Source organism: Ovis canadensis, chromosome 6 (assembly GCF_042477335.2).
Source record: "Ovis canadensis isolate MfBH-ARS-UI-01 breed Bighorn chromosome 6, ARS-UI_OviCan_v2, whole genome shotgun sequence".
Classification (NCBI taxonomy): domain Eukaryota; kingdom Metazoa; phylum Chordata; class Mammalia; order Artiodactyla; family Bovidae; genus Ovis; species Ovis canadensis.
This window is the reverse complement of record NC_091250.1, coordinates 133,876,788-133,898,428: the sequence shown is the minus strand read 5'-3', so window position 1 is coordinate 133,898,428 and position 21,641 is coordinate 133,876,788. Positions and strand designations below refer to the sequence as shown.

At 61.0% G+C, this 21,641-nt stretch overlaps 1 protein-coding gene across 2 annotated transcripts in view; it reads right to left on the bottom strand.

Annotated features, from left to right (window-relative positions):
- GAK (cyclin G associated kinase) overlaps nucleotides 1-21,641 on the bottom strand; it is a 48,801-nt gene extending 27,160 nt beyond the window's left edge. The window contains exons 1-9 of one of the 2 annotated variants that reach the window (XM_069594959.1): nucleotides 21,344-21,641; nucleotides 10,468-10,529; nucleotides 9,734-9,793; nucleotides 8,764-8,878; nucleotides 6,682-6,824; nucleotides 3,923-4,048; nucleotides 2,950-3,039; nucleotides 1,636-1,771; nucleotides 1,307-1,419 (exon numbers count right to left, since the gene is read on the bottom strand). In XM_069594959.1, coding sequence (XP_069451060.1) covers nucleotides 1,307-1,419; nucleotides 1,636-1,771; nucleotides 2,950-3,039; nucleotides 3,923-4,048; nucleotides 6,682-6,824; nucleotides 8,764-8,878; nucleotides 9,734-9,793; nucleotides 10,468-10,529; nucleotides 21,344-21,488 — 990 coding nt within the window. In that variant the 5' untranslated portion in view covers nucleotides 21,489-21,641. The other variant, XM_069594960.1, reaches the window with a different exon arrangement.

Below are 21,641 nucleotides of genomic sequence, written 5' to 3'. Positions count from 1 at the left end.
ATCTGTGGGGCCACCTAGGCACACGGCTCTGTTCACAGCACAGGCAGCAGCCGTGAACCCACCCCAGCCACCGAGGCTGCAGGCCCTGCCGTCGACAGGACACAGAACAGGACCCACGGAGGCTCGGGCAGGATGACCACCATGAAGCGCAGCCACAGAGCGCGGTGGGCTGAGCCCGAGGCCGCACCAGCTGCCGTCGCAACACCACAACTGCCCTGAGACCCGAGGCACCCCGCGACGGGCCCAGACGAACCCACTCGAGGGCCGGCCTCACGCTCACCCAGCCAGAGCAACTGCAGCTCCGTGTCCACTCTCTACAAGCTACGCGGCGCTTGCTTTGAAGTCTCTTGTGGAGTTTCAAAGAGCATTCTTACTTTCGGGTTAACATGTCACACTAGACTCAAGAAACACCGCGTTACAGCCTCTATGGTACGTGCCGCGCTGAGAGTGGTCAGTGATAAGCGGAATGCTCCAAGGAGCCTTAAAGGCAACGCCCGCGAAGCGTCAGGCACGTGTGTCTCAGCTCGGCTGTGACATTTACTCAGAACCAGAACCTCTGTTTCGTTGTTTCACCAGCTCCCCGACGACGCGGGGCGCCTCCGGGCAGGGCTGCAGGCCCCACGCCTCGGAGGCTGCAGGGAGCGTGCTCAGAGGCGCCAGGCCCAGGCTGCGGCACACGGAGCCTCTGGCTCTCCTGACCCCTTCCCCGCGGGCTCCTGTGTCTCAGTCGGCCCAGCCTCCTGCCCGGTGCTTTCCTGGTCTCAGAGTGCGCCGGGGCCGGTGCGCCCACGCTGCCCCAAGGACCGGCTGACTTCCCTCCAACAAGGCCCCAGGCAGAGGGCGCAGGCTTGGGCTGCTGTCTGGCCCTCGGTCCCTGGTTCTAGACGCACTGAGAACAGCACGTGCTCGTGAGCCCCGGCAGAAGAGGCCTGTGTCCTTCCTCGGGCGCTTCCACCCTCCTTGTGGAGCCGTCCTCGGGGACACACCCAGGCCGGCTGCCCCTGGGCCTTGGGCCCAAACGCCACCTGAGACTTGGCCCACCCGGGGGCCCAGGTTCTCCGGAAAGACCACGGGGCAGCCCAGGCCAACCTGACTCAGCAGCCCTCTCCTCCTCGCCGCTGGCCTCTCTGAACCTCAGAGCCCAGCCCCGGGCTCTGTCTCCCAGCTCCAGGAGCCCCACAGGGCAGCACATTGGCCCTCAGGCAACCCCGGGGTCTCCTCCCTCCACGAGAGCCAAGTGGAGCTGGACCCCCTGGCTCTAAAGCAACACAGACAGCGTCATCGCGAGCGGCACGCAGAGGCCCACCTCGGTGATGGGTGACTTGGGGTTCACGTTGCGGGCGGCCGCGATCTCCTGGAGCTGGTTGACCAGCTCCGTGATGGACAGCCGCTCCTCCGGGTTGACCTTGAGTGTCGCACCTACAGGAAAGGCAGAGGTCATCCTACAGGCGGCCAGGCTGGGGCCCCGGGCAAGCAGCACCCCCGCTCTGCAGGGCACTGTGCCCTGGAGGCCCGTGTCTTGCTTACACTACTGGTTGTAAAAGCAAGTGGGGAAGGACAATGTGAAGAACAAGGCCAGCAGAAGCGGGCACTCGGGACACGTGCTCAGGCAGGGGGCGCTGCGCTGGGACTTACGGATCAGGCCGTGGAACACAGAGTAGCGCGTGTCATCGGCAGGGATTGCGTACTTCCCGTTGACGATGCGAAGCTTCGCCCCATCCTCAAACGGGTGCTGCCCGAAGCAGAGCAGGTACAGAATGCAGCCGAGAGCCTGCGGAGACAGAGAGGCGCCGGGCTCTGCCCGCCCTGCCGGTTCTGCCCACCCTGTCCCGCCCTGCCCGCCCTGTCCCGCCCTGCCGGCTCTGCCCGGCCCTGCCTCGCCCGCTGGCCAGGGTCCACACTCATGGGGCGCAGAGACCGGCCAGGTCAGCACAGCCAACAAAGCCCAACCCTCCGTTCTCTGATGAGGTCCTCTTGAGACACCAAGCTCCTACCCCAGAGAGGGATCTACCTGCCAAGCGGCAGTGCAGAGGACGAGTGGCAGGGCCTCCTCTGGGCTCGAGCTGAGCGCCAGGGACAAGTCAGGGGCTGCCGGCCCTGCACTCAAACATCAGTGTCCCCTCCATGCCTCCACCACGGCACCTGCCGCAGGAGGACAGGAACTCAGACTGTCCAGCACAGTGAGGGGAGTGAGGCACAAGCAGGGCCCAGGCCAGGCCAAGCCCCGCCTTCCAGCTCATGCACGCGGCCCTTGGGCTGGGACAGGCTGAACGTGTCCACTTGGGAGTCGACCAGCTCAAGCGTGTCCACCAGTCTACACTCGGTGCCGCCGGTCACGGGCCTGATAGGCCTGGACGGGAACCCTGAGGCAGGGGTTCAGGGCCCCCGAGTCCTGCTCTCAGGGCACCAGGGAGGCATCAGGGCACCTCGGATAGGCAGGAGCAGTGCTCCCTGAGCTCCAAGCCCTCATGCTGAACCAAGGGACCAGCAGACACCCGCTCAGTCAGACCCCACACTCGGCATACACAGGGACAGCCCCACACCGATGGGACGTGTCCCAGAGGATGGGCCTGACCTCCGCCTGAGACCCTGTAAGGGCTCGGGCACAGTCACAGCTCCAGCATCGTCAGGGCGGTGCACAGCTGCAAGGCCATCCGGAAGGCCCAGCGCTGGCCACAGAGGGGCTCGGACCAGATGAGCTCAGGTCCAGGCATGCAGGAATGCCCTGTCTCGGGCCAGGCCTGGGCAACACCGGCCTCCGCCCCTCAGCACCGCGCCGTCAGTGCCTGTCTACCAACAGCGTCACAAGGGCCGCAGAAGAGGAGAAAGAACCACCAGAGGAAAGGGAGAGCTGAGGAAGAGGAGGGGAGCCGAGGGCTGGGCAGCCACAGCCTCACCCAGGGCCCCGGGGCCAGTCGGGCTGCCCAGGCACACAGGCCGCTGCCTCACCCAGATGTCTTGCTTCTCGCCGATCGGGAAGTTTGAGTACAAGTCCACAATTTCCGGCGTCCTGTACATGGGGGTCGTGTTCCTGGTGATCTGGAGAGGAGAACGTGTCAGAGGAAATAGCACAGGCCCGTCACAGCTGTGTGGCAATCCCGGGCCGCAGGACCTGGCACCGGTCAGGTAGCCTGGCCGGGGTGGTCACACGAGGCTCTGCATGGGGGCCCCGGAGCGTGCTGAGCACACGGGACCAGCACCATGGACGCGAAGGATCGGCAACCACGACAGCCGTGCCCAGGAGTCCCCGGGAACCACTGAGAGCGGAGGAGGGTGCGTGGCAGGCGGGGGTCGCAAGGCTTCAGGAGGCGCTCCAGGCGCCAGGACCTGGAGCCCCAGGGTGCACTGCAGACCAGTCCCCGGGCTCACTGCCCACCTGCAGGCAGAGGACGCGTCCGCACACCTGAGACGCACATGCTCCCCAGGGAGCGCGCTCGAGGGAGCGCGCGCTGCCCGCGGCGGCCCTGCCTGCTCGTCTTGCGCCGCGCTCTCTGCCGGGGCAGGCTCTGGGGCCGCGTCTGCGCGCTCGTGCACCCAGCACAGGAGCGCAGTGTGAGTGCACAGACGGCCGCCCCGCCCGGGGGTGTCTGTGCCCACTCAGCGGCACCTGCTGTTCACACGGGCTTGAACTCGCCCACCAGTCTCCCGAGGGGCTCCTGTGGTTAGTGCCGAACAACCCTGAAGGCAGGTTTTTACACGGTGCTTTAAAGCGCCACGTTTGGGATGGCTAAAGTCCTGCAGAGGAGCGGAGGTGACGGCTGCGCTGCGACGTGGCGCATGTAGGGCCACTGCACCACGTGCTAAAGACGGTCACAGTGGGAACTCTTACGGTGCGTGCTTTGCTACATCAAAGCACAGGCAAGGGAAGAGCCAGCCGGGGCAGCACGGGCGGCGGCGGCGGGGTCCCGGCTGCCACACTCACCTCCTCCTCCACCAGGGCCCGGCGCTGGGCGCTCCAGCTGTAGTCTGGGTAGTGCGAGATGGTCGTGGCACTGCCAAAGTCGCACAGCTTGATGGTCCCCTGGTTACTAAGCAGCAAGTTTTCAACCTGCAAAGTTTCAGGAGACGGTCTGTGAGGCCGGGCTGCAGGCTGCGCTGTGGACAGCAGGGAGCCGGGCAGGCAGGGGCCCGAAGGGCAGACCAGCCGGAGGGTCTTCTGGGCAAAGGGGACACTCCTTTCTGACCAAAATCGGTGTGTGTACCTTGACATGGGACATTCAAATAAACAAACAAATTAAAATCCACCACAAATCAAAGATAACCTTAGTAATGTAGACTGTATACAGTAAGAACCCTTAGGAAACGTGAAAGATGAAAAAAATTAACATACCATTTAAAAGTCACCAAACACGTTAATAACTGGAAGAAACCCAACAAAAGATACAGAGAAGATCTCTTATTCAGAAACTGTGAACAAATGAGACCTTAAATCCTCATCAAACAGGGACCTGGACTCTCCTCTCAACAGGAGGGCACAGACCTGCCCGCAGCTTGGGAGCCGGGCCCCCCGCCAGCCCACACTCGCCACGGGGGCTCTGCTCCACCGTCTGGGAAGAGTCAGGAGACCAGCACTCCACGACCCAGGTCGGGGGCACCCTTACCCACCCAGCGGCCAGGACGTCTCCAGCCTGTCAGCCCCTCTCTCGGAGGGGGGGTCACGGCAACTCCAAGCAGATGCCGACACCCTGAGCCGAACAATCACAGGCCAGCCTTGCTTCCCTGTGCTCCTCACACAGACAGGTCTGTGCCAGCCCCACGTCCCTGAGTCTGCAGGCACCTTTTCCCAGCAGCATCTGCTCACTTTGTGTCTGTCCCCGTGTCCCGTTTGAGAACCCTTGAAACGCTTCAGGTGTTTCGTCATTAGTGTATGCTATCGCATCTGTGATCAGTGGCCTTTGACGTTGCTATGAGACCCGCTGAAGGGCTCCAACGACACTCAGCATTTTCAGCAATCAAGTATTTTTAACTGAAAGGATGAACACTGTCTTTCGGGCATAACACGCTGCACGTTAACAGACCCCAGAGCAGTATGAATGTAACTAGGAGGCGCTGGGAACCAGGGTGCCCGCACGGCTCCAGACACCAAGAGCTGACAAGAGCCACATGGTCCAGGGGACACGCTCTGGTACAGAGGCCGGGGAGCAGCAAGGTCGGGCGCTGAAGACCCCTCACGAGGAGCCAAGACAACTCACGCCAAACAGAAGGGACGCCCGAGGGAGTGAGAGAGCAGCCACAGGAGTGCAGTCTGCCCTGCCAGCGCTGCCACAGGGCTGTCCCCCAGGACACCGGGTCCCAAGGGCAGGGTGAGGCAGACAAACCCCACACCAGGAGGAGAGGCCAGCCGAACACACACACACCAGGGGCCGGCCACGCGCAGGCACCGGGGCCACCGCGGAGACAGCCTCCAGTACCCAGGGGTGAGGGTGTCCTGGGACAGGGGCCACCACGGTGCGGCGAGGGGGGCGCGGAGGGCCAGGCCCAGCACCCAGGCCCTGCTCATCAAGGACTCCCGAGATGCAAGAGGCTGAAATCATGACGCCGAGCATACAGGCTGTGAGGCTCCACTCGCATGATGCCTGGCGGGACACCAGGAAACCCACACTGAAGGGGACGCGCAGCTGTGACGCCAGGGACACGCACTGGGCCCGGCACTCACGTCCGGGGTTCCGGGGCCCTTCCTGCCACTCCACGGAGCACCACTCCAAGGCCCCCGTGGACAGACCACAGGGAGCTCGTGAGGGGGCCCCACACGGTGCCAGCAGCCGTGGACCCGGCACACAGGCGCTGAGCAGTCCGCCCCGGCCAAGCTGTTACCCTCCAAGCGTTCCACCTTCCTGAGCCAGAGAGGAGCCCGCTGCTTCCCGAGGGCGGTGCTGTTCCCAAGGCTCAATGCACCCAGAGGGAACGGGAGAGCTGGCCACAGGCCGACGTGCAGGGAGCAAAGGGAGGCTCCTGGCAGGAAGCGGCATCTGGGGCCTGCTTTCAGCAAGTCAGGCGGCGGAGGGCAGAGGGGCCTGCCGCCACCCTGAGCCGCGGTGAGAGTCGGGCCCTGGCTCCGCGGACGCCGGATCGCTGTTAGAGTGAAGCCACAGACCACGGAGAACAGCTGTAGCACGGGCCACTGAGAAACCACTGCTCCGAGAATGTGCAAAAACCGACCAACATGCAACAGCAGAGGCAGGAGACACCCAGGTAGCTGCAGAGTGAGGACGCTGACCGGACAGACGCAGCAAACACACACGTTACACCAGAAGACACAACCGTGACCACCAAGCCCCTCCCCCGCCGGCAATATGAGGAGAAGGGCAGCCTCCCCTGGGCATCTGGGCACGCGGCAGCCCCGCGGGAAGCGCTCCCGCCCGGCGCCCAGCAGCAGGCGGGCAGCACACCTGCCCAGAGCAGCCCAGGGGCGCCGCCTCCTCCCGGCTCCACGCAGGGGTCCGTGCCCGCGACCGCCCACACCCTCGCCCGCAGGTGGCAGCACCCAGCTGGGGCCAGCAGGGGAGAGCCTGGGCGCAGGGGGGCTGCCAGGCAGCGGGGCACAGGGGCGGGGCCCCACCTTTGAGGTCCCTGGGGATGACGGGGGCGGGGCGCGGTGGGGCGGGGCGGGGCGCGGTGGGCGCGGTGGGGCGCGGTGGGGCGCGGTGGGGCGGGGCGGGGCGGGGCGGGGCGGGGCCCCACCTTGAGGTCCCTGTGGATGATGGGTGGCTTCTGTCTGTGCAGGTGCTGCACCGCCCTGCACGTCTGGTAGAAAATCTTCAGGACGGTGTCGCACGAGAGCGGACCTTTCGATTCAACTTTTTTTAAAAATTCCACCAGCTGCCCTAAAAGAGAATCAAACTCACATCACCAGGGAACTGCCGAAGCGAGTGCCCAGGCCTGCTGCCCTCCCGCACCCACCGTGGTGCGGCCCTGCCCTCCAGCCAGCACCCGGTTGGGGCTACAGAGCCCTGGAGGGGAAGTCGGCCCCGCAGCAGCAGAGGCCTCCGACCCCGGAGCCTTCCTGACGCAGCAGCTGCAGGGACCACGACCCCGAACGTGCACATCCTGGCAGACACCTCTGGAGAGACGACCGCTGAGTCCTTAGGTAACCGGTCCTCGGCTGTTCACCTGAGATCTCAGTGGCTACGCCCTCCATGCGGCACGGAAAGGGTGGCCAGGCTCTGGGCCCCCACCCCAGGCTGCCCCCCCCCGAAGGGGTCCCCGCCTCGAGGCACTCCTTCCTGTCTCTGGCACAGGGACCTGAGTCCTGCTGGACCTGGCTGGAGCCCGGGGCCACTGGCCCTTCCCACCGGGGCTCCCTCCACAACCGTGTGCGGTCTTTGCTTGGCCAGCTTCCCAGGACCAATGACTCACCTGCCTTGGTACCCCGACTCTGCTCTTGCCCTGGACGTCCCAAAGCCTCTTCCGAGAGCCCAGCCTGCACACCCTTGTCCAGGGCCCCAGGCTGCCTCCACTCCCGGAGATGAGCTCCGCACGTTATGGGACCCCCCGGCCCCACTCGACGTGCAACCAAAGAGCAGTGCCACTCAGCCACAAGGCCCCGTGACCAGCACTCTCCCCACCCCCTGCGACCCCGGCCCCGCCCCCAGGACGCCTCCCAGGGGCGCATGTGAACGTGGGGGGCACGGACGCAGCAGGCTTGCAGGCAGCAGCCTGCTTCATAAGCTCACACGTGATGCTGTCTTCAGTGAGCAGGCACCTCTTTCTTGCAGGTGAAAGACAGTGATGCCAACCACCAGCTAAGAGCCGAGCGCCCGACCTTAGCTGAGCACCCATAATGCATTGTGAGCACCCAGGAGAGGCGCCTGCAGCACGGCCAGCGCCGGACAGGACCCCACATACCAGTCCCCACAGGAGCCCAGGTGCCCACGCTGCTGGGACAAAAGCACCCTGCACCCCGGGTCCTGGGCTCTCCACCTGGGATGGGGTCCCGGTCCCCTCCACTCAGGGTGGGGATCCTGTCCTCCTGGCTGTGGTCCCCGGTACACCCCCACCCCCGGCAACCGCCACACAACTCATTTCTGCTCTTCTTCGCAGAAAGACGCCCGCACTCGCAGCCCCTGCCCTCTTCCTGGTTCACGCCTCTGGGGGCCATGGCCCCTCAGGCTGCTTTCTTCCCTCCCTTCCGGGGAGCCCCCTGCCTCAGTCTCCCCGCTCTCCCCTGGCCTCGCGACAGCCCCACGCACTGCCCGTGGCAGGTGGACAGGCAGGGCGTCTGGGGGCCCCTGCCCGAGCTCCAGGCCCTCTGGCCAGTCCTCTACGCCTGCCGGGCCTCAGATGTGCTGCCCAGCTCCAAGAGCTGTCTTGCCCACACGGGCCCAGCACAGGGCAGAGGTTCAGTGCGGGATGAGAGGAGCCCGACCCTCCAGGCGGGGACCCTGGTTCTGCCGCCGACAGAAGTCTCACCTCTCCTGGGGCGCCCCCTGCCCACCCACTTGCCCACTCTGCCCCAAGACGCCGTGAGAGAGCACCGCCTCCCCGCTGCTGTCAGCGGGCACAAGTCTTCCTCTCAAAGCACAGCAAGCGCCACCGCCTCGGGCTGGTGAGGGCGGCCCCGCCCGCCCTGCCCGCCCCGCCCACTTCCGGCCACAGCCGGGCGGGGGGTGGGGTGGGGTGGGGTGGGGGGGGTGGATGCAGCCACTCAAAAGAGCTCCCGCCAGGCAGGGCACCGCTCTCTCCCTGAAGACCACCGTGTCTCCGGAGAGGAGACCCCAGCAGCCGTTCCGCCTGCTGGGTGGTGCCGAGCCGCGGGCACCTCACCTCTGCAGAGCTCCATGAGCAGCAGGAACTCCGCCTGCCCAGTGTCCGACTCCTCTTTCCCTATCGATGCTGCAGAGCAAAACTGGACAATGTTTGGGTGGCCTGAAAGTTTTTTCTGCACGTGTCTTGTTAAAGGAGAATGTAACTGCATGTTTAAAAACAAACACACACAGGACATTAGGACACTGAAGTCAGAACACCAACTCCAACTAAGGACAATCTGAGCGCATGACCACAAAACCAGTGCGGGGAGCAGGTGGGAGGCAGCCAGGAGGACAGGACGGCACGGGCACAAGGCGAGGGAAGGCGCTGCAGGCCCCTGCCCCCCGTCAGCCACACACCTGGCCAGGGGCTGGGTGGGGTAGCAGGCGAGGCTGAAGGAGGCCCCAGGAAGCCCAGCGCAGTGAGGACCCTCAGGCCTGGGGCCGGCAGGCTCACAGCAGACAGAGCTTCGAGATGAAGGGGAACAGATGCCAAAAGCAAAGGGCGAGACTCCAGCTCCAGGGGGACGTGTGTGGGAGTGGAGAGCCAGCCAGACAAGCCTGCCGATCCAGGCGCCACGCACGGACGCCCAGGGCCCTGCCCTCCGGGAAGGGTGAAGGCACCAAGGGGCTGCTCAGAGAGCAACACGGAGCCCAGGGCGCCAGGGCTGGCAGGGAGCTGAGGGACTCGGGCAGCGCATAAGGTCACTGGGCAAGCGGCAGGGCGGAGGCAGGGAGCTGCCCACCCCCGGCTTGAGGCCTCCTGGCAGGAACGATGCTGTTTTCCCCAACGCTATGAATCTCTTACCATTACTCTGAGAGTAAAGAACAAGGGAGAAAACTCCTTCCTACTAGACACGGGCTATGGGCAAGTCCAGTGAGGCACACACAGAGAGGCGTCACGGGGCAGCCGGCAGCCGAGGGCAGCACAGCGGGCGGCGGGCCTCCCCACGGGCCGGCGCTCGGGCTCAGCCCCTGGAAAAGGATACCATGAAACACACTTCCTGAATGATGGCTCTGTTCTTCTCCTCTTCATTGGACAGCAGTCTCTGCAGCGGGAAATAACGGATGAGGGAAGGTTAAGGGCCTTATCGGGCTGCTCTCACTGAGCACACGCAGCGCCTCTTAGGGCTGCCCCCGCCTGACTGCGTGTTAACATCTGACCCACAGAGAAACCTGCCTGGTTAAAGGGCCTCAGAAACGGTTCTCTGTGATCCAAGGATGTAAGGAAAACTAAAAACAGGAGGCTTCTCACCCAACAGGCTGGAGGAAAATGAGAGGCATGGGTCTACTTCTGGGCCCCAGAGCCCAAGTGCGCGCCCCAGCCCAGCCACACCCCAAGACGGCCACTGCCCCTGCGGCCAAGCAGGCCCCCTGAGCCTCGGGACAGACCTCGAGGCACAGCCAGCAGCCCGCCCGAGAGCCCGGCTCTCCGGCACGCTGTGCGCGCGCGACTGCACACCACTGGCTTTCGAACGCCTGGTGTTCCTGGAACCCTTACTTTGGCAGTTCTGATTCCCCTCCCTGGCCGCCCCAAAGCTGAAACCCACAGCTTTCAAGTCCTCTAAGACTGCAGAAGAATCCACTGTGACAAGCAGACACAGGCTGTAAGAAAGGGGCACAAACCACAGGGGCGGGGACAAGCCTCCGCAGACAGCGTCGCTGAAGAGACCCCTTCCTTTGGAACACGGGGAGACCCACGAAGCCTTAGTCCCTCTATTACCTTCAATGCATACTCTCTGCCACTTCCCAGATCTTGAGCTTCATACACAAATGCAAACCCTCCTAAAAACGAGAAAGATATGTATCAGTTTTATTTAACATCTAGCTTCAAAAATACCTTGACTGAGAAAGGCACAAGCTGGACTTTGGCCAGGAGTCTGTGTTCCGCCGTGACGGTAGCCCTGGTTCACGTGACCGCCTTCCACACACCCTGTTCACAGGCAGAGACCAGGGCAGGAAAATCAACACAGTGAACGCCAGTTCTCTGGAAACAAGTGACTCGTGCCACACACAAACGTGGGTGACAGGGTTCCTGACAGATCGTTAATTCTACGGAAGACAAAGTGTTAGCAAATCAAACCCAACAATTATAAAAAGGCTAATACATCAAAACTAAGTAAAGCTGGTTTAATCAATGTAATTCAATTATTTTTAGTTTGACTTCTTAGCCTTTTCTAGCTTCCTACGGTGGAAAATTTCACCATGAAAGTTAAAACCCTCAGCAAACGGGAACAGAAGGACAGTTGCTCAGCCTGATGAAGGCATCTCTGGAAGCCCCTCCACAAACACCACACTCGGGGGACGCCTGACGCTTCCCTCTAAGACCAGGGCAAGGCAGGCATCAGGCCTGTTCTCACCACTGCCGTTCAGCATCACGCTGGAAGCGCTGGCCAGTGCAATCAGGCAAGAAAAGAAATAAAAGGCATCCAGACTGAAAGGAGACAACAAGCAACATGCCTGTCTATGTAGACAAGCCGATACCCACTCCTTCAAGCTGCTACCAGCAATAAACGAGCTCAGGAAGGCTGTGGGACGTAAGAGCAGCATACAGAAAATCAACCATCTTGACAAACCCCACATCAGGCAAGCAGTGTGACCCATAAATGGAAAACGTGATAAATGGACTTCATTAAAGATGGTTCTTACTGCTTTTTGGAAACACTGTTGAGAGCTTGAAAAGACAAGTCCCTAACTGTACCTCGCAAATCACACATCTGGCAAAGGACCTCTATCCAGAAAATATACAGAAAATCCAAAGTTCAGTTCAACAACATTTTAAGGGGCAAAATATGCAAAAAGACACTCAACAAAGATAAACAGATGGCAAGTAACCACAAGAAAAAATGTCATTCCAGGGATATGCATATTTAAACGACAAGGATACTACTATACACCTATTAGACCATCTAAAAATTTTAAAACCGACCTACCAAATATTGATCGAGGTGTGGAGCAACTGCACGCTTATACACTGCCCACAGGAATTCAGAATGGTATCATCATTCTGGAAGACAGTTTGGAGAGTTCTTCAAAAGCTAAACACACACCAACTCCAGGAAAAATAAGGGCACACGTCCCCACAAAGACTCGTACACGCGTGCTCACAGCAGCCCCAGCGGGAACAAGCCGTGTCCGTCAAGGGCGAGCGGGCGGAGAGGCCGTCCTCACGGGGCCGGACGCAGTGCTGCCCGCACGCAGCAGCAGGGCGGCTGCAGCCGCGCTGAGGAGCGGCAGGCGGGAGAGGGGCGCGCACGCGGCTCCGGTCACGGGAGGCCGAGGGGCAGAGCACCCGCAGCAAGAGGAAGCAGATGAGCCCGGGGGCGAGGCGGAAACCCCGGGGGCGACGGCTTGGTTCACCACCTCCACAGCGACAGCTGCAGACACACACACACACACTTTTACACACACACGTGAACACACAGGTGGAACACACTTACAGTGGCTCCACGTATATGCAGTCACTGTCACTTTCATTTCAACACAGCTGTTAAAACGTTACATGAGTCCACATAAAACCGGATGAGAAGAAGCAGACGAAAAGGCAGAGAACAGAAACAGAAGACAGACGGCTCCACCGGCGAACTCAGAGCAACATGCGCGCGAGGGGAGGACAGCCGCCTCACGCGGAGCCTGTGCCGGGAGGGGAGGGCGGTTCCCAGAGTCTTTTTTGAGGCAGAGAAAACAATGAGCACACGATGCACACGATTACGGACCAGAATCATTCATTAACACAGGACTCAGAAAGAGGAAACGCCAGGAGCGACTCTGGCAGTGCGCAGTAAGGGCAGCACGTCACGGCCACCCAGGCGCGCAAGGCTCACAGTCACGGGGGACCACTGCAGACAGGGAGGGCGGGCCACCTTGACAGACACCGAGACAGCTTCTGCCCGCGGGCAGAGCCCCGTCATGGTCCTTCAAAGCAGCAGAATTTTAAAGTGGTCATCCAACTAGGAACTGAAGCAGGAACTTCTTCAGCCTAAGAAATGGCAACCACGAAAAACTAACAGCCAACTCAAGACTTAAAGGTCCTCTCAGGTCAAGCACAAGCAAGGATTTCTGCTGCTCTCAGAGCTGCAATGCAACAGTGTATCAGCAAGCCCGACAGTGCAGGAAGCTGGGAGGACACCGAGCTGGGAGGACACCGAGCGGAAGCACTAACGCTGCCTTCACCTGCAGACGGCGAGGCCACACAGCAGCGCTCCTAAGGGCTCCACCAGAAACGTCCAGGACAGAAGGGCGGCCTCGGCGGGGCTAGCGGATCCTCGGGGCCGCCCACCGCGCCTCCGCAGCCAGCAGGCCCACGACTGCCGGGGGCCACGGCCTGGCCACAGCCCTGCAGAGCCTGGCCCGACGGCCCTCGCCTCGCTCCTGACTCGCCCCCACGCCCCGACCCCGCTCCTCCTCCCCAGCATTCTCTGACACCTGACTCTACCTGCACGCTTGTTCACTGTCTCTCCCACTAGGCCATGAGCGCGAAGCAGAAACACCGTCCGAGCGGTCCACACTTCCGTCACAGGCACCCAGGACGGTGTCTGGCACGGCGGGAACCAGAACGGTGTGCTGAGCGAACCAGCAGGTCACGACGACAAACTCTTCAGAGATGAAAGCGCAGTCACTGACATCTGACACCCACAGCAAGATCCCGCGCTGTCTGAACACAGCGCGGGCAGAGGAGGCGCAAAGGTGAGCAGGAAGGACGCGCCCTAGCTCACAGCGGGGGCTGCCTCCAGAGAGACGCGGAGACGCAGCGGGGGCAGCGGGCCAGCGGAACCTTCACAGCGTCTGCGGTGCTCCACGGTCAGGAAAAGCTCGGGAACCAAAGGTGACCTTTTAAAAGTTGGCGGTGGTTTAGTTAAGTCGTGTCCGACTCTTTGAACCCCATGAGCTGTAGCCCACTAGGGTCCTCTGTCCATGGGATTCTCCAGGCAAGAATACTGGAGTGGGTTGCCATTTCCTTCTCCAGGGGATCTTTCCCACCGAGGAATCGAACCCCGGTCTCCCGCATGGCAGGCAGATTCTTTATCAACTGAGCTACGAGGGAATCCGTTTTCAAAGTTCAGTTCAGTTCAGTTACTCAGTCGTGTCCGACCTTTGCAACCCCATGAATCGCAGCACGCCAGGCCTCCCTGTCCATCACCAAATCCCAGAGTTCACTCAGACTCACGTCCATCGAGTCGGTGATGCCATCCAGCCATCTCATCCTCGGTCGTCCCCTTCTCCTCCTGCCCCCAATCCCTCTCAGCATCAGAGTCTTTTCCAGTGAGTCAACTCTTCGCATGAGGTGGCCAAAGTACTGGAGCTTCAGCTTTAGCATCATTCCCTCCAAAGAAACCCCAGGGCTGATCTCCTTCAGAATGGACTGGTTGGATCTCCTTGCAGTCCAAAGGGACTCTCAAGAGTCTTCTCCAACACCACAGGTCAAAAGCATCAATTCTTCAGTGCTCAGCTTTCTTCACAGTCCAACTCTCACATCCATACATGACCGCAGGAAAAACCATAGCCTTGACTAGACGGACCTTAGTCAGCAAAGTAATGTCTCTGCTTTTGAATATGCTGTCTAGGTTGGTCATAACTTTTCTTCCAAAGAGTAAGTGTCTTTTAATTTCATGGCTGCAGCCACCATCTGCAGTGATTTTGGAGCCCCCAAAAATAAAGTCTGACGCTGTTTCCACTGTTTCTCCATCTATTTCCCATGAAGTGATGGGACCGGATGCCATGATCTTCGTTTTCTGAATGTTGACTTTAAGCCAGCTTTTTCACTCTCCCCTTTCACTGTCACCTGGAGAGCAAGGACGAAGGTGTCTGTTCTGCTGTTACTCTTTCTACTTTTCTGCATTTAAAAAATTTTCCTAACCAAAAAACAATTTCGAATTTCGTACAGCTGCAGTAACGCAGCCTGCGGTGCTGGTGGGCGGGCAGACTGTGGTCAATGGAGCAAAAGAGAAGCGCTGGAAACAGAACCACATAAACCACCCAAGTTGCAAAAGCAGCTTCAGAAGGATGGTGTTTTCAACTGGAAAATACTTCAGGCAAAATAAAGAACTTCAGCCTAAACCTTACACGGTAACTCAGAGCATCCAAGTGTCAAGCCACGAGACGGCACAGGAGAGAATCCTGGCGATGTTCTCAGACCAGGCAGCGACAGCAGGACTCGGGAACAGAACGCGGCAGGACAGACCCCATCAGAGTCAGAGCCTTGGGTCCACAGCAGACCCTGTTCAGAGGCCTGAGCAGACCCGCTCTCAGCAGCCTGAGAGGAAACACCTGGCTACCACCCTGGACAGAGGACTCGAGAAGCGCTCACAATTCAACGGTGAGAGATGACTGGAAAAGAGGCAGAGGACACAGAGGCGCTCCACCTGTGAGGGCGGGCAGGCGGAAATGAGCAAAGCAGGAGTGTTTAGGGAAACGCAGACCAAAGCCTCAATGAGACATCACCACACACCTGCCAGAATGACCACCAAACACAGCACAAAACGCTGGCAGGGACGCAGAGAATCTGACCCCTTTTTGCAGCAGACTCAACTATGTCCCCCAGAAGTCACAAGCTGAAGCCCTAACCCCAACGGAGCTGGATCTGGAGACAGGGTGTGCGTGTGACGTTCAATGAGGTCAGAAGGTGGGGCCCAGATGAAACAGGACTGGGGTCCTCAGAGTAAAGGGAGCGAGAACAGCCAAGGGGAGAGAGCTCCTAGGCACCCACCCGCTCCCTGACCTCAGGCTGCAGCCTGCGGCCGGCGCAGCAGCCGAGCACGAGCAGGAGCCCCTCCGCCGACGGGCGAGCGCAGCCAGCACGGAGCTCTACAGACAGGCGGGCAGCTCTGTAAAAACACGGTGCCAACTGCCGCGTGACCAACACCTGCACACTTATTTCAGAAAGATGAACACAGCCATACAATGCCCTGCACGTGGGTGCTTACAGCAGCTTTATTTCAGACAATCAAAAAACCTGCAAACGACCCAGATGTCCTTCAGTGGGTGAAAAGTGGAGCAAACTAGGGTGTCTCCACACCATGGACTACTCTACAGAGACAAAAGAAAGTTAGGGCACAGCCACGCGGATGGTCCCCAGAGAATCATGCGGGTGAGAGAAGCCAATTCTGAGCGGTTCCACGGGACCCCATTCACACAGAATTCTTCAGAGCACAAAGGACGGGGGGCAGGCTGCTGCTCTCTGGGGGTGCACAGGGATCCCCATGGGGACAGACACTGCGAATCCCGCCTGTAGCCACGGTCTTTCTAGACACCGGCACCAGGCAGTGCGCCGAGGCCTGTCTGCGTCTCCTCTCCCGGCTCCACACAAGCCTGCAGCGACCTCAGGGGAAAAGTGTCTAAAAAACAGGGGCGCCAGCACGTAAGACACAGAGAGGGGTGCCGGCTGGGTATGTTCTGGATGGAGCACAAGCTGGATTCAAGATTGCCGGGAGAAGTATCAATCACCTCAGATATGCAGACGACACCACCTTCATGGCAGAAAGTGAAGAGGAACTAAAAAGCCTCTTGATGAAGGTGAAAGAGGAGAGTGAAAAGCCTGGCTTAAAGCTCAACATTGAGAAAACGAAGATCATGGCATCTGGTCCCACCCCTTCATGGCAAATAAATGGGGAAACAGTGGAAACCGTGAAAGACTACTTTTTGGGCTCCAAAATCACTGCAGTTGCTGACTACAGCCATGAAATTAAAAGACGCTTCCTCTTTGGGAAAAAAGCTATGACCAACCTAGACAGCATATTAAAAAACAGAGACATTACTTTGCTGACCAAGGTTCATCTAATCAAACCGATGGTTTTTCCAGTGGTCATGCATGGATGTGAGAGTTGGACTGTAAAGAAAGCTGAGCACCGAAGAATTGATGCTTTTGAACTGTGGTGCTGGAGAAGACCCTTCAGAGTCCCTTGGACTGCAAGGAGTTCCAACAAGTCAATCCTGAAGATGAGTCCTGAATATTCACTGGAAGGACTGATGCTGAGCTGAAGCTCCAACACTCTGGCCACCTGATGTGAAGAACTGCCTCACTAGAAAAGACCCTGATGCTGGGAAAGATGGAAGGTAGGAAGAGAAGGGGACAACAGAGGATGAGATGGCTGGATGGCATCACCGACTCAACAGACATGAGTCTGAGTAAGCTCCAGGAGTTGGTGATGGACAGGGAGGCCTGGCGTGCTGCAGTCCATGGGGTCACAAAGAGTTTGATACGACTGAGCGACTGAACTGATATTCTGCAATCAGCAAACGGCTCACCTTCTCTTCCCCACACGTGTGTGTCTCTGTGTGTGTGTGTTCTATAAAAACCGGACTTGGATCCACAACAGATACTCCCAGGTGTATCCGTGAGTAGTCATGAAATTCTCATTATACCACAGTTAGAAAAAAATACTCCCACAACCCCTGCCCCCCAAAAAAAGTGGAAAAAAGGTTTTAAGAAACGTTTTACACACAAAAAAAGATACACAAGTGGCTAATTAACGGGTGAAAAAATGCTCAACACAGTACCCTGAAGAAGATGCAGACTCAGCCGCTGCGCGCCCTGGAGCACGGGAACAATCGGGACAGGCATGCGCTGGGGAGGCCATGGGGCAGGAGGCGGCAAAGCCCCAGCGGAGAGCGTCTGGCCGTTTCATGCAAAGTCAACCCTCTGTCCGGCTAGAAGCCCGCAGTCCACTCCCGGGCATTTCGCCTGAGAGAAAGGAGGACACGTGCCCGCGCGCACACGGTGCACATCCCGTCACGAGCTTTATTCACAGGAGCCCCAAGCGGGAAGACACACCAAGGCCCACAGCAGGAGAGGGGCCCAAGCTCCAGGCTCGCGAGGCCACCCGAGCGCACCCAGCCGCCACGGCCCAGGCCCAGAGGCCGCAGCCACCCGCACCGCCCGCTCTGCAGGGGCCGCCGGCTTCCTCCATTCACTGGAGCCTCAGGCTCCCCTGCCGCTGGGCATCCTGCCGCCTACGCCAACTGTCTTGCTGCATCTCGCTGTTCACTGAACCCAGGACAGGCGAGACCAGGGAAGCTGGAAGGGAAGTCCAGGAGCGGCAGGAGCAGGGCGCACGCTCGCCCTCTCCAGGCTGCCCCGGCGCAGACCAAGGGCTCCTCAGGCAGGGCTTGCACGCGCCTATCGTGCAAGGGCTCCTCAGGCGGGGCCTGCACGCGCCTATCGTGCAAGGGCTCCTCAGGCAGGGCTTGCACGCGCCTACAGACCAGAAGTGACCCGTGGCCGAACGGGCGCAGCATGGCGTGCGTATCATTGAGGCGTGAGCACCTCTGTACCTGATCCCGGCTGCTGCATAACCATATGTTTACAAAACGTGGGGCGAGAGGCTGACCCCACCATCCTGGCTAAGTTGCTCTTTCCCTACACCAGCTAAAATGAGGAGGCTGGGGGCGGCTCGAGTCCGGCAGGGCCTCGTGGCGGCAGGTGGCCATCCCTCCCGCAGCGCAGGGGCACAGGCCGGAGCCAGGGGAGGTGGGCCCGCTGGCAGGACAGCAAGCCCCAGGCCGGGTGGCACCGCACATGCGAAGCAGGCCAGGCGGCCCTGACACGCTTTCTCAGCACTGCTGCCGAGAAGCAGACTCTTCCACGGCGTGGAAGTCCAGGAGCCCCGCTACACACGCGCTCATCACCCTCCTGCAGGGACAGGCACGCTCACGCAGACAGGGCCCTGGAGGGGAGCAGGCCCAGACAGCAGCAGAGTCCCGCCCAGGGTGACCTCCCCGGGCCCCCAGGCGCCCGCAGACGCGTGCTGGGGACGGACCGCAGGCCTCGCGGCGCGGCGGCCTCTGCACAGGGCCCCCAGCGGCCCCGCGCCAGCAGCTGCTCTTACGAGGATTCCCTCTGGACACCACTTCCGGCAGGACACACCTGAGACGGACCCACGCCTTCCATTGGACCAAGGCCTCTCGTGGGCTCCCGCCCGACTCCACCGGCACCCCGGGCGGCCTGGCGAGCTCCCAAGAGCCCTGAGCTCAGCACCACCATGACCACCGCCACGCAGCCAGGGCCCCACAAGTGCTGCTGTGGGGTCACTACTGCTCTATGCTGGGCACTACTGCCACGATTAAAGGCTAACCTTAAAGCCACCAGCATGCCAGGGGTGGCGCCAGCTAAGAGGGACACGAGACGGGGGCCACTGTGTCCTGAGGGCCACAAGAGGCCACCTGAGCCCACAGCCCTGCGGTGGAGACCTGGCTGTGTGCTCTGCGGTGTCTAGGGAAGAAACATCCACTAGGAACCCTCCCTGGCAGAGAACGGTCTCCGCACTCAGGCCTCCAGCTCCAGGGTCAAGGGCAAAGACAGAGGGTTGACAAGACCTCAACGCTCAAGCGAGAAGACACCAGAACTACAAGACCGGTGAGCCGTGGGGCTCAGGGCTCACCTACGCTTCCCACGTGGAAAGGGGGGTCCACAGGGGCCGCCACAGCCCCATGGCCCCCGACAAGCCCCCCAGGCACCAGGCGGCGGGGCCCTGCAGAAGAGGGCCCAGTCCTCTCCTCCACCACACCCGCCCCCATGCCCTCCTGCAGTCAGGACAGGCCCCAGGGACGCCCCTCGGCCGCTCGGCGCGCCCGACGCCCCTGCCGCCGCGGGATGCCAGCGGGTCAGTCGCTCTGTCGCGTACGACCCTTTGCGACCCCAAGGGCTACAGCTCACCAGGCTCCTCTGTCACGGAATTCTCCAGGCAAGAGCACTGGAGTGGACTGCCACTCCCTCCTCCAGGGGATTTCCCGACCCAGGGCTCTAACCTGGGTCTCCTGCACTAGGGGCAGATTCTTTACCGTCTGAGCCACCAGGGAAGCCCGCTTGTTCTTAAAAAGTGAAAATTTAGAACAAACTCTGAAAAGCTATCTAGCTCCATAGTTCTACCCAACAACCCATTTCAGGCTATAAACTGCAAAAAGTTATGAAAACCGACGCTTTCTCCCTAAATCGTTTGAGAGCAAAACGTGGCGAGAGGCTCAGCTGGGGCAACCCTGACATGACCTGACACGGGGCTATCTGAAGACCTAATTACCCCACAATGAGGATACTTACTTAATTACAGGAGTATTAAATATTAGTACATTTGATGACGTGACTGTTTCCCAACTCTCAGCGGTGTATCCCAGGACCCACAAGGCTACACTCTACCTTTCTAAAACCTGAAAAATTCTGCAACTGTCCACATAGGTGCCCAGGAGTTTTGAGCTGCCCTTCCCCGTGTTCACAGAAGCCCACAGCCCACGCCCTCAAGCTGCTATTTTACGTGAGGGACTTCCAAAGGTCTCCTACTGGCCCAGTTCAGAAGCAGCCGCACGAGCTCCGCAAGCCCTAGGCTACCACTTCAGTTTACGGGCAGGAAATCGACGGCTCCTGACGTCCTGGGGGAACGAAGGAGCAGGTCTGCACAGCCAGGGCGGGCACTCGCTCTTGCTGGTCTTCATCCTCGGGTCAAGCCACTGGCAGGAGCTTCCTGTCTCCCTGAGCCGCCTCCCCAACCCCCTCCAGCCCCCCTCCTCCTCCAGCCCTGCAGCTGAGCCCACTGTCCACCCACCAGGGGACCCCCTGCACTTTGCTGACCTCCAGTCATCAGAGCGCCTGTGTCTCACCTGAACTTCCACACAGCAGAAACCACGTCCTGTGCACTGTGATTCCTTAAAGAATCAAAACACCGTGCCTGGTATTTTCAGAATAAACGAACTGATGGGGCGGTGGGGGGGGGGGGGAGCGGGGGACACTTCTCATTACTAGATACACTGGCCTCCACTTCGGAAAGAGCCTGAGGCTTCGTCACCCAGTCACACCCAAAATGTTTCTGACAGTGGAGAAAAAATGTGTGGTGGTGCTCTGGCCTTAGCACCACCTGAGGACTTTAGGAAGGAGGGCCCCAGAACAGTCAGCACTGCGCAGCTCAAACTGAGCACAGCTGGCAGCAAGAGTGCGAAATCAGGGGGGTACCTCAGGCTTCAGCACCGGCCCCAAAGCCACGCCTTCAGCTGCCAAGTGCCACGGCTAGGGGAATCTGCCGGGCCAGACAAAGGAGCAAAAGGGCTGCGCCAACAGGGGTGAGCAACTCTGCGTGAAGTAAAGAGGGCATTCAGGAAGCCAGAGAGGGCACGCGGAAGTACCAAAGACGGCCCTGCCCGGCCTGCCAAGCAAGGTCCGCAGCGGTCACACCTGTTGGCTCGTCCTGCGGAAACTCGCCTGGGGACTCAGACGCAGGTCGGGGAAAGGGACGCTCAGGGGCAAAGAGGCAGCGCGGCTAGCGGGCGCCGCACCGCGTGCCCCCGCACCTGCGGAGGCCAGGGCCACGGCCACCCACGCCCGAGCCCCTGTCAGCCAGGCGGCCGGCCCTGCGTCCGCCCACCCGCCGTGGCCCTTGGAGCGAGAGGGGCCACGGCTTCGCCTGCCCCCGCCGCACCGCCCGCCTGCAGACTCCAGCCTCCAGCCGCGTGGAGTCCCGCCCGCCGGACCAGCCTCCGCCCGGGCCGGGGGTGGCCCGCACCCGCCGGCACGGCCGCCAGGGCCCGGCCTGGCCCCGAGCCTCCCTCACGGAAGTGCCCGACCCGCGGCCGGCCTCGTCCCCCGCAGTCGCCGCCCGACCGGCCGCGGCCGCCCTCACCTTCGGCCAGGACCCGGCGCACCCGCAGCCGCAGCTCGCCCATCTCCACCGTCTGCCCCACGAAGTCCGTCTGGTCGCGGGCGGCCGCGCCCCCCAGGGAGCCCGGGCCCGCCAGGAAGTCGAGCGCGGACTGCAGCAGCGACATGGCGGCGGCCCGCGGCGGGCGCCGGCCCGAGGGCTCGGGGTCCGCGCGCGTCCGGGTCCGCTCGGCAACCGCCGCTCGCGAGCCGCACCAGCTTCCGCCCGACGCCGCGACGCAGGCGCGGGGGGCGCGACCCGCCCGGAAGAGCGCCGGCGC